At 49.4% G+C, this 19,099-nt stretch overlaps 1 protein-coding gene across 5 annotated transcripts in view; it reads left to right on the top strand.

Annotated features, from left to right (window-relative positions):
• GRIP2 (glutamate receptor interacting protein 2) overlaps positions 1–19,099 on the top strand; it is a 111,923-nt gene that overhangs the window by 19,224 nt on the left and 73,600 nt on the right. For 3 of the 5 annotated variants that reach the window (XM_084764938.1, XM_084764940.1, XM_084764942.1), the window contains exon 1: positions 13,744–13,886. The exons of 1 other annotated variant lie outside the window; for it this stretch is intronic. In XM_084764938.1, the coding sequence (XP_084621064.1) occupies positions 13,832–13,886 (55 nt within the window). In that variant the 5' untranslated portion in view covers positions 13,744–13,831. Of the gene's footprint in view, positions 1–13,743; positions 13,887–19,099 lie in introns of those variants that run through there. One more of the 5 variants, XM_084764936.1, reaches the window with a different exon arrangement.

The raw sequence follows: 19,099 nt of genomic DNA on the forward strand, positions 1-19,099 counted from the left end.
ACATTATAAAGAGTTACAATTTTCTTCTGCACATTCCAAAATGGAGTTTATGACTTTCATAATGAAAAAAACCAGACACTTAAAATTGAAGAAAGTCGAAGCTATAAAATTATATGATATTATAAAGCTAGTAAATTATGAAATGTTTATTTGTATTTAAAAAGTGGGTCCATTTACAGTTTGAAATTGCTTTTTGTTTTAATTGTTCTTTTTCAGCCCGCACCCCCGTCCTTTTCCTCCTCCTCCTCTGCTGCCTCTAAAGCCTGAAGCTTGGGTGCTTTCTGAAGGCAGCTTGGGCCTTGCTCTCCCGAGACTGGTCAGAACAGGAAGACCGTGTTCTGCCTACACAGGGCACATTAGAGCATAGCTAGATAGAAATGAATGACCATTTCCATGTTTACTGAAACTGAAAGCAGAGACTGATGTAAACAGTGGGTGTAATTATGATTGGCCTACCCCCACGGTGACTCTGCCCGCAAAGGATGAATTCCTGAGTATCACAGTTTGCAAGTCCCAGAACCGCCCACTTCACACGTGGCTTCTAACCTCAGTCACTTTGCCTTGCTCTCCAGGGATCAGCATGAATGTCACTTCTCAGGGTAGCCTTCCGAGACCCTTCAGTCCTTCTAATCAGACTAAGCTCTCAATTGTAACTGATGGGGGGTGGGGAACATAGAGAGACTTAAGCCAGAAAGAGCGATTGCTGGCTCAGATAACAGAAAAGCCCAGGGGATGTCTGGCCTTGAGTATCGCTGGATCTAGGATCTCAAATGGCAGTGCCAGAGTCCTCCAATCACAAGTCTCTCACCTCCTTTTTTGGGCTCCGGGCTTTGGTGAACCCCCAAGGCCACTTTAGAAGGCCAGTTTAGAAGCCCCAGCTAAGCCAGATCTTCCTTTTTTCCCAGTTGTCTCTACAAAAACAGACTTAGGTCATAGCTACATCTCTGACCAATCATCAGAGAGGTCAAGGGATGGAATGCTCTCATTGGTTAGGGTCAGTGTTTACCTAAAGTGGCCCTAACTTCATCCTTCCTGGGTCCTGTGGGCTGAAGGAAAGCAAAAGTGTCTCCAGAGGAACATCCAAAAGGTAAGACGGTTGAGCCGGGTTGGTTACAACAATAGCTGTTTCTGGGTTTTGGAGAACCCTCAGTGTGCCTTGTAAGGTTCGCTGGCTTGAAATCTGTGTATTAATTCAAGTGATTACTTAATCAACATCTGTCTCCCTAGCTGGACCAAAACTCAGCACAAAGATTCTGTGTGCCCACAGATAGTGGTCTGACACGCAGTAGGTGTTCTTCTCTCCAACTGCCTTCCTTCCTCCCTACAGCTCTGTTCATGTGCCCTTGCCTGAGGTAAGATGGGAGTGTTGGGGAATAGGCTTCCCCAGATATGCCTTGAATGCATCCAGAGCCTCTGCCCCAGCTATGCTTAGGGACAGTCTGTGCCACGGCATGCTGTCCTGCAGACAGAAACATCTGTCTAATGGCCAACTGCAGCTAGGAACTGCTGTCACAGAGTAGCCCCTTGGCGGGGAGGGCTCAGACAGGCTAGGGGGATGAGGTGGTTATAAATTCTGCCACACAGTAGGCTGCGCTTCCAAAACCCAGCAAACTCCAGCCTCATAGTCCTCAAAGGGCAATTAGGTCTGCCTATTTCGGGGGAGAGTCTGAGGCTTTCACAGCGATGCACAAGGTCTCCAGGCTCCCACTCAACAAAGCCAGTTCAAGTTGAACCGTTATCTACTGCAATATCTTAAATTTTGATTTAAGCTTAAAAAAGATTAAATCAAGCTTTGCTAGTCAGAGGCAGGGGAGGGAGGGAGGGGGAGAAAGAGAGAGAGAGAGGGTGAGGGAGAGGGAGAGGGAGAGAGGGGGAGAGAGAGAGAGAGAGAGAGAGAGAGAGAGAGAGAGAGAGAGAGAGAGAGAGACAGAGAGACAGAGAGACAGAGAGACAGAGAGACAGAGAGAGACAGAGAGAGACAGAGAGAGAGACAGAGAGACAGAGAGACAGAGAGAGTATGAACTATCCCCATTCTCCTTTTCTGGAGTCACAGTCATCCTATTTGTTTATCAGGGAAGAAAAAAGAGCAAAAACATAGCGTCCTTACCCACTAAGCCATCTTGCCAGTCCTGAGTCTCCAGGTCTGGATTTTTCAGCTTTCATCTAGACCACAAACCCTCCCAAAGTCATCCTATCTCTCCTGTCTCCCCTCCCATCAAATAACATCTATGGCTATGTTAAAATGGTGGCCACAGCCTGGACGAGGTTTGGACCCTGAGTGGCTGTACAGAGAGGGTGACTTTAGACTTAACACAAGTAGAAGCCAACTTCTATCACTGTGCAGGCATTTTGCCTTGGGGATCTGTTTGCTACAGCAGCCAGCTGTCGTCACTGTTATCCATGCTAACATACTGTTTGGTAAAGCACCCTCATTTTCTCTAAACACTGACAACTCCCCCTCAAAACAAAGAAATTGGGTTTTATTTGCTTTTTGTGGGGGATTTTTTTTCTTTTTTGAAACAGGGTCTTACTAGGTAGGCCTGGCTGTCCTGGAACTTGTTATGTAGACCAGCCTGGCCTTAAAACTCACAGAGACCCACCTGCCTCTGCCTCCTGAGTGCTGGGGCTTGTTTTTTCATAGACTCTAGCCCTCCCCACCCTACTGACCCCTTTATAAGGGCTGGCTGCAAGAGACACTTGTCTGTCACCAGACATTCTTTAAGTCACAATGCACCGTATTTCTTTAGCTGCAGCTAACATTGCCTAATTAGAGGCCAAAAAAAAAAAAAAAAGGAAAACTTTCAACCCCCTTCTCCTTTTCTGCCCTGTAACTAACTTAGTGTGTAGGCAGGGGGCACTGTTGGTTACACTACAGATACCTTCCACAGGTTGCCCCATTACACAGCGGTGTGCTCTCATGGAGCCATTGTCTATCCTGGAAGAAGGGCGCATCACCATGTTCCCTGTGTGCACTCTTCCTTCGCTCCAGCTGTCACACCAGCCCCTTATCAGTTTCCAGTCTAAGCCCTCCCCTGGATGAGGGCTCTACACCCCACATCAATGGTGTTACAGTCTATTGTGGTTTGAGTGTGATGTGTCCCTCAGGGGCTCATGTGCTGGAACCCTTGGCTCCCAGCTGGGGCATTGTTCTGTTTTGGCTTGGCTTTTTTTGAGACAGGATCTTACACAGCCCAGGCTAGCCTCAAAAAATCATTAACTGGTGAAGGGTGACCTTTACGTCTTGCTTCTACCGCCCAGTGCTGGGATTACAGGTGTGTGCCACCATCCCAGGGTAACAGTGGCAGTTCGGAGAGGCTGTGGAGTCTTTAGGACATGGGGTCTAGCAGGCAGGTGGAGAGCCCTGAGGCCTGGTCTTAGAGGCTTATAGCCTGACTCTGCTTCCCCAGTTTTCATCTTCTCGATCTGCTAAGATGTGAGCGAGCATTCTGCCACTCTTGCTGTCATGCTCCCAGCCCTGCTGCCACCATACCTGCCCCACTGTGACTGCTTGCTAATCTTCATTGTCAATCTGACTGGAGACACCCACGCCCTGAGTGTGGATGGCACCATTCAATGGGCTGGGATCCTGGACTGAATCAAAAAGAAAGAAGCGAGCCGAGTGCCAGCATTCATCTCATCTGTTTTTTAAAAAATATTTATTTATTTATACAGTATTCTGCCAAAATGTGTGCCTGCACACCAGAAGAGCACATCAGATCTCACTGTAGATAGTTGTGAGACACCCACCATGCAGTGCCTGGGAATTGAACTCAGGACCTCTGGAAGAACAGATAATGCTCTTAACTTCTCAGCCATCTCTGCAGCTCTCTCTATCTGTTCTTGGCTTCCACGATTTCCAAGATGTACCCTCAAACTGTGAGCTGAAATAAACCCACCCTTCTTGAGTTGTTTTCGTCAGGTATTTTGTCATAGCAATGTGAAAAAATAATGACTACATGCTTATGTTGAAAATTTGCCATTTTGCTTACAAATTACTTTATTGGGCTGCAAAATCAAAGGAATGACTAGATGTCTCTTAATATCTGCTGTCATGGTTTTGGGGGTTAATAGTCCCAGAGTCTCCATTATTCTCTTTCTCTATACTTTACACACATAAATATGTCGTTCAGTCATGGTCTTTATCCCCCTGCCACTACCTACCAGTCTGTGTGTTCCTATGGGCCTGCATTTCCTCTTGAGAAAAGCTTTCCTGTCACTAAAACCTCAGTTCATATGCCACTTTTATCAGGAAGCCTCACTCCAATGGTAGCAGCATATAACTGAATACCTCTGTGTGTGTGTATGTGCGTGCGTGTGTGTGTGTGTGTGTGTGTGTGTGTGTGTGTGTATGTCTGTCTGTCTGTCTGTCTCACCATTGCGTGTATTTGGTGTACATGTGTGTACAGGTCGGTCTGCCCATACGGGTTCATTGGGAAGTCAGGGGTTAACACTAGAATGTCTTCCTCGATCACTCTCCACCTTATTTTTTGAGACAGGATCTCTCCCTGAACCCAAGGCTAGGGAAAACGCCTGCCCCTGTCCCCGCCTCAGCAGAGCAGGCGTTACAGGTGCATGTGGGGATCCCACATCGACTTCTTATGCTCACAAGGCAAACTCTCTGTCCACTGGGCCAGCTCCCAACCCCCTCTCTTGTCTTTCTATTTCACATGGCAGAAGAGACTCTGACCTAATTACAGAGCCCATTCCTGGCTCTAAGTACTTAAAAATATTCACCGAACTAATTCCATTTTATATTTACCAGCTTAATATTTATTGGTCCTACCTATCTTGCTTGCTTCTTCTCTTTTTTTCCTTATCTGGAGGAATTAAGAATCATTCGATACTGTTTCATGTGTCCTCTGTTAAGACATCAGCTGCACACCCTTTACTACCTTAGTTGTTACCTTATTATTACAGTCTCCCTCTGATTCATTAAAATACAGTGCAAATTTGTACCTTTTCATATTTTGAACAGTGCCAGAGTCCTCGACTATTATAAATTCTTTTAAACTTTTCCCACTGCCATCATGAGTTTGGATCCCAGAAAACATTACAACATTTTTTTGTTTGTTTTGAGACGGGATTTCCCTGTGTATTTGTGGCTGGCCTGGAACTTGATATGTAGACCAGGCTGAAATCAAGCTCACAGTGATCAGCCTGCCTCTGCCTCCTGAGTTCTGGGAATAAAGGTGTGCGCCGTGCTTGACTTGATTCTTCAAATATACAATACGTTGTTATCTATTCTCGTCCTGCTGTACAATTACACTCTTAAATTTATTCCTCTATTTGATTCAGATATTATCTCTTTTTAAAAAAAAACACCTCATTTATTTTTATATGCACAAGTGTTTTGCCTGTGTGTATATCTGTGCACCACATGTATGTAATGCCAGAGAGGTTCAGGAAAGGGCATCAGATCCCCTGGAACTGAAGTTTCAGGTGGTTGTGAGCTGCCATGGGTCCTGGGAATTGAACTCAGGTCCTCTGCAAGAGTGTCCACCGCTCCTAAGCGCCAAGCCTTCTTTCCAGGCCCCAATTTTGTCTCTTTGAACCAAGACTCTCCAGTCCCTACATCCCAGCCCACAGCATCACCATTCTAGTCTCTGCTTCTGTGATCTTCATTTGGCACATTCCTTGCACAGGTGAGAAAACGCCATTTCGGTTTTTGTTGTTTTTTTTTTTTTTTTGGTGACTACTTTGATTTTGAATTTTAGGAATTTTATTATTATAAGTTTAAATATGATTTATTTTCAATTTATCCCGCTTAGAAATTCATGTCTAGTTCCCTCCATTAATTTTGGAAAAAATTTTCGTCACTGTGAAAAACACTGGGCTTGTCCCATTTTATTTCTTCTTTCCTCTTAGTATCAGTTGTGTGTGTAGCACATGTTTTTCCTGGGCCCCAGCTTTCATTTCTGTGTTTTTCATTAGTTCTTTATACCGAAATAGTTTTCTGCATGTCTGGTAAAGAACTGTCTTCCAATCCACTAACCCTCTGAAGATGTGTTTATTAAGCTGTAAGCTCATGGATCAGGTTCTTGATGTCAGAGCCTGTATTTTTCAGTTCTTAAGTCTCCTTTGATGACTTCTTGTAGATCCTGGCACTGTGCTGGAATTCTCCATCTTGTCCCAGTCTCTAGAACACATTGCTCTTGGCCGTTTCCAAGCCTGGGCTTCTTGGTAACATTGTGTATAGTAAACCTATTTTTGTTTATTTGTTTATTTGTTTTACTCTTCTCATCTTGCCTTTGTCTGTTGAATGGTACAGATGTTTTGTTTGTTTGTTTGTTTTTAAAGATGGCTTTTAAGCCCAGCACTCTGGAAGGCAAAGGCAGATGAATCTCTGTGAGTTCAAGGCCAGCCTGGTGTACAAAGTGAGTCCAGGACAGCCAAGGCTACAGAGAGAAACCCTGTCTCAGCTAAGCAAAGCAAAACAAAACCAACAAAACAAAACAAAAACTTGCTTTGAAGTTGAAAGTCAGATATTGTGCACAAAACACTCAAAAAAACTGGTTATTACTTTCTCTAGGGAAGGGCGCCCCTTCCTGTGACCGTAGCCACAGCAATGACATATCACTCTGTTTGAATAAAAAATTGCACTGAGTAAAGCATGGTGCTATATGCCTTTGAGCCCAGCACTCGGACAGCAGAGTGGAACTCTGTGAATTCAAGGCCAGCCAGCTCTACACAGCAAGTTCAAGCCAGGTAGGGCTACATAGTAAGACCCTGTCACATGCTGATTGATTGATTAGTTAAAAACTGAGCTGACTGGAGTCTAGGCCGAAAGTGCTATCAGTTTTGGTTTCCCTTAGCACCCCCCGGCCCTACCCCTACCCCCAATCCCTGGGTCATAACCATCAGTGGCTCCAACAGAAAACCTAGAAAACTTACTATTAGACCTCAGCCCCTTGCTGGACTGTGCCCTCCACTTCTCTCTTCCTATTCCCTACTGCTCTTTTAGGGGGTGACAGCTGTGGGTTCAAACTCAGAATCTGTCACGCACTAGGAACTTGCACTCCCCTTGAGTCACACCCTCAGTCCTTGGTTTTCTGAGACGGGTTCATTAGTCAGCTCAGGCCGGCCTCAAAAGTGCAATGTTCCTGCTCCATCATCCCCAAGGTTGGGACTAGAGTTAACACCACTATGCTTGGTATTCCTGCTGCTTTTGGGGTTTTGTTGTTGTTTCTTGTTTTTGTTTTGTTTGGTTGTTGGTTGGTTTTTTGGGCCTTTTTTTTTTTTTTTTTTTTTTTTTTTTTTTTTTTTTTGGTCCCCTTCTCTGCAAGGCTTTAGAATTGGTGAACACCTGGAAGTCCATCCACACTGGGATCTCTCCTGGATACTTTCTCTGCTAGCTTTGATCTTAGGCACCAGCTCCACAGCCACATGAAATGGCCAAAAGGCATATCCTGTGGCAAGACTCTCCTCTCTGGGTCCTAGATGCCTTTGAAGCCCCTCCCCTGTACATATGCACAAACTACTTTCTTATAGTCAGAAGCAAGTCTGTCTTAAAGAAGGAGCTCTCAAAGCCAGGATTAGCCCACTAGTCCTAAAGTTCCTTCGGTGACAGAGGGAGACACTTCTAAAGCCGAACAAATGATTGCCCACATCAGTGATTTAACGACACACCAGACACTGCTCAGTGTCCCTTCTGTGCATGGCACTGAGTCTGACTTAAAGTGGCTACTTTGTCTCACAGTTTTGAAGCCGTCAGCCCATGGTCTCTTGAGTCTGTTGCTTTAGGCTTGGATGGTACAGCTTATCATGGTGGGATGGGCATGGGGGTGCACATCTATAACTCCAGCACTACAGAGGTAAAGGCAGCTGAATCTCTGTGGATTCAAGGCCAGGCTGAACTACAAAGCAAGTTCCATGCCAGCCAGGGCTACACAGTGAGACCTTGTCTCAAAAACTGACAACCACAACAAAAACCTAGTTTATCATGGTGGGACCCAGGAGGCAAGGAACTGGCCAGGTGGAAGTGAACCAGAAAGAAAGGTCAGTTGTTCTGACTGCCCCTTGCAGGGCATATGCCAGGATTCTTACTTTTTCCCATCAAGCCTTACCTCTTCAGGGGGCTACCACACACACTCCCACCGCTCCATGGGCTGGCAACCTTGTGTTTAACACTGGGCCTTTGTGAGACACTTATTCAAACCACATTAAAAAGATCAAAACCTGGGCTGAAGCGATGGCCCAGAGGTTAAGAGCACTGACTGCTCTTCCAGAGGTCCTGAGTTCAATTCCCAGCAACCACATGGTGGCTTATAACCGTCTATAATGTGATCTGATGCCCTCTTCTGGCCTGCAGGTGTATATGCAGGCAGAGCACTGTATAAATAATAATAAATAAATCTTTTTTTAAAAAAGCCATCAGAGCCCCGAGCCCCAGAGCCCTTAGTAACATGCTCCCTAAAGGGTCTAGGATACCGAGGAAGGCTCAGACTGTGGTCTGGCTCAAGGAGGTGGGCAAACGGTAGCCAGGGCTGAACTGCAGGGCTCCTCCCTTCACCCCACCCTGAATCAAGCCTGCTCTGGATAAGTGTAGTCATATTGTATTCAAAGAATAGAAGTCTTAGGCTGAAGGGGATGGCTCAGTCAGGAACATGCCCATGGCACAAGCATGAAGACCTTGAGCTCAGTTCCAAGGCAACCATGTGGTAAAGCTGGGTGTGGTGGGGCTTCCGTATCATTTCCTAATGGGGAGGCAGGAAGAAGCAGCTCCTCAGAGCTCTCTGGGTAGCCAGCTTAGCCTGATCAGAGAGCCCCAGGTTTCAGTGAGAGACTGTTTCAAAAACAAAGTGGACAGTTTTCAGGGAACAATATTTAAAGTTGACTTCTGACCTTCACATGCATGTGCATTTGAACACACACACGCACGCACGCATGCACGCACGCACGCACGCACGCACACACATGCACGCACACACCATCTGTGCCACTCAAATGCTGAGATGACTGGGGCCCCAAACCTTTCTCCTTTATCCCACTAGATGCTGCTGTTTTTACCCGGGGACCTGGGATCCATTTCCTCTGGTAACCATGTGATAATGAGGAGTGAGGAGAGGAGTCAGCTTCCAGCCTCTCCGGCTGGCAGAGCAAAGCAGCGTTTCGTTTCTGGGGACAGAGAACTTCCCCTCCATGCCAGAATATTATGGAATTCTTTGTCCCTGGCTAGATAGTACAGAAAGCCTCACCCTCAAGGGGCTAGTTCTTGTCCTGGACACCTCACTGTATGGCCTTGGGTGGACCCCTGCCCCTTCACCATCTGTACTTGTCAATAGCTGCAGAAACCAGGTTTAGAATGAAGTTCTTTGCATATCTGGGCACATGAAATGCCTCTGCAAATGAACCAAACCCTTTACATACTTATGTCAGAGCCATACCTCAAGGGTGGAGAAGGGGCAGCTATGAGCTCTTCTTCCAATGGGGTAAACAAAGGCTCAGAAAGGTGCAGTGATTGGTCTGGGTTGTGTGTAGCGGGTGAGCCGATCTGTTGGCATGCTTGTTCATGAGAGCAAAGATTTTGGTCCAGTCACTGATGTACTCTAGCATGGAGTATGGTGGCCCGCACTTAGCAGGTGCTCAACACGCATCCACAGAGTTAATGTCTGAAGTAATGGTGTGGGATTTGGGCCCTGGCTACGTGACTGCAAAGCCTTTGCTCTTTTGAATGCTCAATGCTGACCCCAGTTAGACCAACAGAAAGATCTGGATTATGTTGCAGAAGGCAAAGGGCATATAAGCACGTAGAATACCAACTGTGTGGTGGCAATCATCAGGGAAGAGTAAAGAACAGCTAGGGACAATGGGGAGGCCGGGCTGCACTCAGCTCTGTGTGGTGCCTTATACAGGAGCTGCAGTGAGAGCACAAAGGCTGCTGGGAGCCTGCTGGGTCCTGCAGTAATTGCAGAGCAACTGTTAGTGCTGCCTGCAGGTAGACTCACCCAGAGGGCTGGCCTGTGCTGGGGTGATTACTTTTGCACAAGGTTCTCTGAACTTCCGGGTCTTTTGTGAGCAGAATGGATTGCGAGTGCGTGCCCTAAAGTGTACACATAGTTATAAAATGAACATGTATGCTGTTGTCAATCCATGTCAAACAAAAGGAAAATTCCCTGTTTGATTTTTACATGAAAAAAAAAAAGATGACTAGCAATGGTGACATCCTCTGTCCCAGTGTTTTGTCTCAGGCTCCTCTACCCCGGTCACCAGGCCCAACTCCATCTACCCCTACCAAAGGCTGGCATAGTCCCCAAACTGCAGTCAGGGCTTGGAGCTCTGGCCACCAGGAGCCAAGTCCCTATCTCCTTGTCTCCACAGGGAACCCCAGCCAGGGGGCCTGGAAGCCAGTCTGGGCCCAGGGTGTGTGCCCTCTTTGACCTTGCCTGAGTCTGGTCCCTGTCTCCAGCGGGTCTTATAGGCTTCACCAGCCTTCTGACAGGGGCATGCTGGGACCTACTGCTCAGAAACCTAGGCTGTGTAGGATGGGGATGCACACCATGTAGCAGGCATGGCAGCTGTCTGGGCTAGGCACCCTGGAGTGCCACTGAGGTGGTGGCGACACCCAACTAAACACGCTTCTTGATCAGTTGGCCCCTGGCAGCCTTCCCCATGTGGCTACTGCTCTTCAGAGTACCTCACGCTTCCAAAGTGCCTTCTCTGTGAAGCAGACAGCAGATGCCTTTTTCACGCGAGCTCATTTCACCCTCGTGCCAACCCCTGCAGGCAGGGATGAGTTTATCCCTCTTTTTACAGAGGACACAACTGAGGAGCAGCTAGAAAGTCACCAGAGGCTATGTCCCAGTTTGAAGGCCGGGCAGTACATTGCCGCATTCCTTTTCCTTCCATTTCTGTTCCTCTGAGTGCAACTTATGTTATAACCCCAATGACCGAGATGTTTCTGGGTGTTCTGGGCTGCTGTTCCTCCAACCCCCATTACTCTGTTCATTTCAGTGGGGTTCTGGATCCCAGTATCCCAGGTGGAGAGCACCTGGAACACACACACACACACACACACACACACACACCTGGCCTGTGGCCCGTCATAGCACAGCTGCAGCTAGCTGCAGATGTCAGGTCATTTTTCTCATGGTTGGGAATGGCACAGGGCTGAGTCCTTAACATGTGTTGTTGTCCAGAGCAAAGAACAAGATGGATTGCTCTTCTTACAGAGTAATGAGTGTCACTTTCACATCATCACCAAGTCAGAAAATCTCGAGTCAGCCCATCCTAACTCTGGGACCATCTGTGGATTAGCATGCCGCTGTTATTTGGACCTTGAGTCACCACCGAAAGACACACATTTTAAAGACTTGGTCCCCAGCTTGACACTCACAGAAAGTGGAGAGACTTCGAAGGGGTAGAGTCCAGATGTCTTCCGGTCATCAGAAACATGCTTTTGTAGGGGCTAACTCAGGCCCCGCTTCCCACCTCTTTAACTCTTCCTAGCCTTGAGAGCTCTGCCAGGATGTGTGCCACCACAGCCTCAAACAGCCAGGCCAGGTGATCATGGCTGGGACCTCCAAACCCATGAGTCAAAATGAGCAACTTCTCTTGATAAGTTGAAGGTGTCCGCTTCATGAAAGGAATAGAAAGCCCATCTCCTAATCTAGAGAGAGGGAAGTCTTCACTCCACACCTTTAAGGACCCAGGCCAACTCAAGTTGCAGCTGCCAGGAACCAGGAAGAGAGTCTCCCAGCTGTCAGCCACACCCTGCTCCACCCTCTATATCTTCATAGGATTGTTTCGTATCCTCTTTGCCCAGATTCCTACCTACAGAATTCACAACCGTGGTGAAATGGTTGCATCACATGACACCCGGTGGCCTGTTCTGCAGCAACAGGTCACTGAAGACCCTTCCCACACAGACTGTTCCTGCCTCCTGCCACCATCTCCTGTGCAGCAGTCTGAATGCCTCACTGGGGGTCTTCTGGGACCCCTATCTGGGATCTTTACCTCTTCCATCAGCAAATCGACCCCATCCTCCTTGGGACTTTGGCATTCTAGCCACAGAGGCCGTCGTTCTGGGTACAGATAGGAGAAACCCACCACCCCACTACAGGGAGGCTCACCCCCTAGTTGGATGCCCGGCTAACCAGGGATATTCACTCTCCCATTAGGCCCTAGTTCCGGAGTTCACTTTGCAAACTTGAACCTGGCTGATCTGCCCCTCCCGCCCTCTGCCTCAGGCCTGCTGACTGAAGTGATTAATGGTTCAAATATGAATAGCAGGCTGTGATGGGAGCCATCAAGGCTTGTTAGCACAAATAAATGGCAAGCGCATCTGTCAGACTTTGTGGGTAGTGCTTGGGGCTGGGGAGACCTGGATTTAAACGTCAGCTCTGCTAGCTCCTGGCTGTGTGACCTCGGGCAGTGTGCTTAACCTGTCTGAGCCCCAGTATCTTCATTTGCTAAACGTAGCCAATTACAGCAGCCTCGCAGAATGGTTGAGGATCTGGTGTCATACTCTTCTTTCAAAGGTGCTAGCTACTTCTGAAGGCTACTGCTAAGTTTAAATAGCTGGGTTGATAGATCCAGCAAGTTCCTGGGATCTTGCCTTCTAGATCATAGGATACCCTTCTAGAACACAAACTCCTGGCTCTAGCCTGACTTACTTGACCTACTGGGACATTATGAGGTTCTCAGATTTGTAGGTTCAGAGAGTAAGGGAGGCTCGGAGAGGTTAGTGATTTCCCCACACATACAGTTAAGCTCTGACAGACGCCATGCTCTGGGTGGAGGCTGCTCACCTTCCCATCACACACAGCAGACAGGCTGCTTTGCGCAGGTCCCCCTCTCTGCTGCTGACCATAGAGACGCATACCTGACTGTTCTAAGCTGTTCCTCAGAGCTGAGATCTGTAGAGGCCAACAGCTGCCAGCCTGGTTGCTGGAACTATCCCTAGGTACGGAGACAAACCCAGCAGGCATCCATTATCCCCACCCCCACCCCCAGATCTTTCTTCAGACAAGCCCTACCCTTCCTGAGCCTCTCTGGCCTCACCTACCAGAAGCAAGCCTCAGGCCTGCCTCTAGAGCAGGAGGGAGCCAGGCCTCAGGGCAGGCTCCTGGATGCCTTTTGCCTGTCACAGGTAAGGTTGGAGGACACTGATTTGATTAGCAGTCACTTGTTCCCTTCATTAACTTCCTCATTGGTTATTTTATAACCTTGGTCATTTATTCAGTTACTTATTCACATCCACTTTTATCCATTTGTTCATTTGCTCACCCACCTAGTCGTCCTAGTCGTGCAAACATTCATTCATTCACTCAAGCATTTATTCATTTCTTACTAACCCATTCGTTCCCTGTGCATGCATTCATTCATTTATTCGCCCATGCATTCGTTTGTTTACTCTCTCATCCATTTATTCACGATGCAATCATTCACTCATCCTTGTAGTCATCTATTCATTTCTCTACTCATTCATTCATTCATTCATTCATTCATTCATTCATTCATTCATTCATTCATTCATTCATCCATGCACGTATGCACACATTCCCCCACGCATTTGTTCATTCATGAATCCTTGAGTGCAGAACGCTGGGGCGGGAAGCCAGCGCTGGCAAGTTGCGGGTGCGAGGCCCTCCTCCTCCAGGCGCCCCTCCCGCCTAGCTCCCGCGCCGCCCCGCCCCGCCCCCGCCAGGAAAGCGCGCGCTCTCGGGGAGCCGCTGCTCAGCCGCGGGCGGGCGCGGAAGCCAGAGCGGAGCCGGCGGCATCTACAGAGCCGGCCGCCCATGCCCCGCGCCCTGGGCCCGCGGCCTCCGGAGCCCTGCGCTGCGCCTGGCCCGGCGCGGGCGAGGCGGGGTGGGGCCGCCCGGCGGCTGCGGGGATGCGGAGCTGGCGCAGGAACCTCGCTTTCTGCCTGCAGCGGCTACCGGACGAAGGTAGGACGCGGTCGCGGAGGGGTCGGGTGTCCCTGGGGCCGGAGGGTCACCGCGGGACGCACGCTTTGCACAGAGCTCGACAGGACCACGGTGCGCACAGCCGCAGCCGAGCTGGGCTGTTAATGCAGCCACGTGCCTCCTCCTCCGCGCCGCCTGCGGGGTCAAGAGCGCAGGGACCCCTATCCGACAGAGCTCGGCGCCCAACTTTCCTGCGCACTCCGGGCCTGCGGTACTGCGCGCACCCAGAGCCCGCAGCCATCCAAGTTACAAAGAGACTGGCGCGGATGAGGGTCCCTGCTGGGCTTCCCCTGCCGCAGCGCTGCGACGCCGCACACCTCCAGGGTGCCCCTCCCCTTACCTGTTGTCTGCACCGCCCTCGGGGTAAGGGATGAAGGTGTAGAGTCCGTAAGAGGACCCGCACCCGTGCTGTCACCGCCAAGCAAAGTTTAGGTTTGGTGCTAATTAGGAATTGTTAGGGCCGCGAGTCACGGACCAGCTAAGGCAAAGGCAGCTGCCACTGCCAACTGAATAGCTCAGATTTGGGGGCAACAATGCATAACAGGAGCACTGCCTCACACCTGCCCCTGCCTTTTTAACCTTCACAACCACCCCTCGGGGGGGCGCTGTGATTCTTTCTACTTTACAGGTGAGCATGGCCTCAGAGAGGTGAAGCCCGGTTCCCAAGGTCACACAGCCCGGAAGTGGGGATAGTTGGGGTGTGAACTTAGATCTATAAGACCCCCCAAAAGCTTTAGGTGTCTCTTTGCCCAGTCTCATGAGAAACGACCCATTTCCTAAGCTTGTTGGGGAGGAGTGGGTGTGTGGGACTGGTCCTGCTTAGACCCTCATCAACCCATCAAGCATGAGTTTGTGCCTGCGATGCTTACGGACTTAGCATTCAGAAGCTGAACGATGTATCAGGGCACCTCAGGGACACGGAGGGGCAGGTTTCTGGCCTGAGACAAAGGAGTCACATAGTAGGGGAGTCAGCCGGGGGTATGAAATACTCTAAGGGAGCCAGCAAACTAAGAAGGAAGTGTAGCTCAGCTAAGGTGCATACAACCCACCTTTCGACAGAGGCTTCCTGGAAACAGAGCCACTTTGGCTAGGTCTTTTCTGAGGCCTTCGTCCTAACCAGACACATGGCCCAGAGCCAGCTTTGAAGTTGGGAGCTGTAATGTCCCGGTTGGGGAAAGTGCTGCTCACTTGTTCAGCCCTCCTGCTCTATGCACACACACAGGCCTGTGGTGTGGGTCATGTGACAAGTGTGCACAGGGTACCCTGTGTTGCCCAGTACAGGTTGTATGTGGAAGCCGACGAGTGGCATGTGTAAGATACATATGGAGTGCACACGGGGCCTGTGACATCAGTGAGGGCTGGAGTCAGACACGCCTGTGAGAGATTGCCCGACACAGGCCCCATCTGTTGGATGAAGGCCATTCCCTGGGTGACGGGCAGCATTCAGCCTTTGAGTATTTTCTGGAAAATCTTAGTTGGAGTTCATTCCTGACCTCAGCGCTACATCAGGGGTAGCTGGGGCAGCCATCTCAAGGCAGGAAATTACCATTTTAAAGAGACAAGATCTCTGGACTACAGGGAAATCGGTTCCCATGGGCTTGCCACCGATGCGAGCCTCTGAGGCATGGGTCCCTCTGGACAAAAGGCTGGGTCGTAGAAGACCAGCTAAGCTGAGGACACAGGAGAGACAGAGGCAGGACTGCCGTCTATCAGAGAGGAATTTTACCGAGACAAAGGGATGTTCCGAACAAGACTGACTCCTCTGGGTACCATGCTGGGTATTGTAAGGCCTTGGGGAAGAGGATGGAGCAGGCTGGGGAACTAGACTCAAGTCTCTCTAATACCTCTGTCCTAGTTTGCTTATCTAGTGCTGTGATAACCATCAAAACAAGAAGCAACGGTGGGAGGAAAGACTTTGTTTTGCTTCCAGGCTACAGTGCATCATAGTGGGAAGCCAGGGCAGGAACGCAAGGCAGGAATCTGGAAGCAGCGACTGGTAGGGAGCATGAAGGAATGCTGCTTCTTGTTTTGCTCCCTGGTTCATGCGTCGTTGACCTTTTGAAAAATAGTCCAAGCCTATGTGCTCTGGGATGTGACTGCTCACAGTGGGCTGGGGCTTCCAATGTCAGCAATCAATAAAATTCCCCCACAGAAGCCCATAGAGGCAATTTCTTCATGGAGGTTCCCTTTTCCAGGTGACTCTAGGTGTGTGTCAAGTTGACAGCTGAAGCTATGACAACCTTTCTCAGTGCCACCTGTGGGACCTTGGGATATGCTAATATCACCCCTGTTGTTTATGTTTGTTTGTTTTTGTTTTTGTTTTCCAATGCTAAGCCTTGAAGCAGGGCCTCGTGCATGCTAGGTTAGCTCTCCACCCTGTTTTGTAACTTTGGTTTTTCATCCCACCCTGCTGGTGTCAGGAAAAGTCTCTGAGGTCCTGTCCTAGTGTAGGGACCTGTACACAGTAGGAGGTCCTCCTTCCTGATTGTTGCAGCTGACCTGACCTTGGATTTGGGGGAACAATCTAGCACACCACTGACCGATTGGTGGAGAGCTCCAGGACCCAGTGTGAATTTTGTGTTGAGCAGCCTGTTCAAGGCTCTTCATTGCTACAACTTGGGGGGAATCCACAGGGTCGTGTCTGTGGTGTGACTAAGTAATCACTGCCTGGCCTTGCTCTCTGGGGTTGACTTAAAGTGACAGAACCACTCAGCAGCATTTTAAGGACCTGAAATAGAAACTATATTCTTGGAAGAAAGAAACACATGTCCGTGCAAAATTGGGGAGCTTTCTGTGATTCTTGCTTCCAGAGGCGCTCTCTCTCTCTCTCTCTCTCTCTCTCTCTCTCTCTCTCTCTCTCTCTCTCTCTCTCCTCCCTCCCTCCCTCTGCCCTCTCTCTCTCCCTCCCTCCCTCCCCCGTCTCTCTCCCCCCCTCTCTGTGTGTGCATGCAATGTATGCTCCAGTGAACCTTCACCTTGACCTTCCTGCCCCTATTGACCATAACACACACATTCTCTCACAATATACACACATACACACATGGGCCAAAGTCTGCTAGGCAACATCCAAGGTACCCAGTATTTGGAGGATGGGACTGAGAAATGAGAGGAGGCCCTGTGCAACTCATTTGAGATGCTCAGCTGTCTGCCAGCAGCGTCTTCTGTGGTTGGCTTGTTTTGGGTTGCTCCTTTACTGGTCCTTCCTGCTCTGTGACAGCCTCTTGGAATGCTAGCCAGGGAGTTATCAGAAGTCATCATGACCATCCCTCTCCACAGAGATGGGGAATGAAGCAGCCGCCGCCAATATGTCTAGGGCTATGTTTTGTGGGTGGAGGGTCCCACTGTGAACAAAGGCCTCTGGGAACAGTTCACACTTGAGGGATGGATAAAAAAGTGTCCAAGTCAGTGTGGAGGAGACAGCATCAGAATCTTCCCTGACATGAGTTGGCATGTAGGGGGATGCTCTGCAAAGTCCCAGGAGAAGGGATTTCTTCGGACAGGGTGCAGGAAGGAGGGCAAGAAAGGTGATTTCAGTTGACTGAAGGATAAGAAGGCCCAGGCAAGCCAGGAGCAGAGGAACAGTGATTTGGGCCAGGAGCATAAGGTGCAGAGAAAAGCATGGGTGTTCGGGGGTCATGCATGTTGGACAGTGTGACTTGGAGGCAGGGAAGGGGGCCAGAGGGAGAGGGATGAATTGGAAAACTCAAGGAGCCCACATGTTAAGACACATGATGTCCAGCCCTGATGACTTTTTGGTGAGAGCCTTGGGTGGACTTAACCCAGGGCTTGGGCTGGCCCCACAGATAAGCAGGATCCTCTGTGATGTGAATAGCAGTCGGGAGAGACATCCTAACACAGGTTTGGCACAGTACAGGGCAGACGTGGGAAAACGGAGGGAGCAGAGGCGGCTACAATAGGCCTGAGGCAGCTCCCGGAGCTGTCCAGGGTGCTGACAGGCACGTGCCAAGTGTCTGGAATTACAGGCTGTTAGGATGGCATGCAAGTGCTTGTGCACACACGCCTGTGTCCTGTGGTACCCAGCTAGCTGATGTGTCCCTGTGTCGGTTACCTAGGAGACAACGGGAAAGATGATAGGATGGAATGTGATTGGCTACTCACTCCTGCTGCTCATCTCTCTGTCAGACCCGCAGGCAGGGGTTACAAATGGTCCTTGTGGGCATGCCAAATGCTGGAGAGAGTCTTGGATGCTCACAGCCCCAGGCCCTCTACGTGAGTGTGGCTGCCAATGCATGCCGTACACGCAGCTTGAACAAAGCAGCATCTGGGGCTGATGGACGTCCTGCTGTGAAACATCTGCTCGGGCTTTAAATCAGGTAGCGGGGACCCGATAAATTTAAGAAAAACTAGCCAGACTCGGGAAGGGATCTTTTGTTTGGTTTTAATAACTGCAATGTCAACACTCAAGCTGATTTTAAATGCCTCCTTGGGCCTCCAAAATGCAAATAAGGCTTTGAACGGCGGAAGTTATTTCCCATGACGAGTCTGGTGATGTCAGTGACTGGCTGCCCCGCCTCCACTTGGCCCACTGGGTGGCATGACGCTGTGATTGGGCTTTTCCTTCCCTCCTGGTCTTTAGAACATTTCTTTTTCTAGTACGTTGTGAGTGAAGAGACATGAGATTCCACATTCTCCTTACAAAGGCGCCATGGGAATAAAGCTGCTGGCCACCTTTCCATAGCATTGGGAGGGGGGGGGGGGCGGGGCGGCAATCACTTAAACAATGAACAAACAAAAGAAAACAAAACAGAAATTGGCTCTAAGGCCACAGAAGGTTAGCTCTCTCCATCTTTTCTCCCCATGCAGGCTTCAAACTAGCAGGTGATATGGCCAGGGAGGAAGGCAGTAAAGTTCCCTCCTGCTCCTGGCCTCTCTGTCCTGAGCTCAAGTTTTCGCATGTCCAGAACCACACTTCTCAGCTGCTTCTCTATTTTTCTGAGAACAATAACAAAATCCTTCCTCCTATAGCTGGCGTGGTAGTGCACGCCTTTAATCCCGGTGCTTGGAAGACAGAAGCAAACAGACACATCTCTGTGATTTTTTAGGCCAGTCTGGTCCACACATTGAGCTCCAGACCAGCCATGGTTATGTAGCGCAAGGAGACCTCTGTTCTCTGCTTTCTCCCCAGATCCTCACCTCTCGTGTTATCCTCTCAGCTTCTCTGACAGGCTCCATTT

The sequence above is a fragment of the Acomys minous genome (assembly GCF_964271855.1).
Source record: "Acomys minous genome assembly, chromosome: 17".
NCBI lineage: Eukaryota > Metazoa > Chordata > Mammalia > Rodentia > Muridae > Acomys > Acomys minous.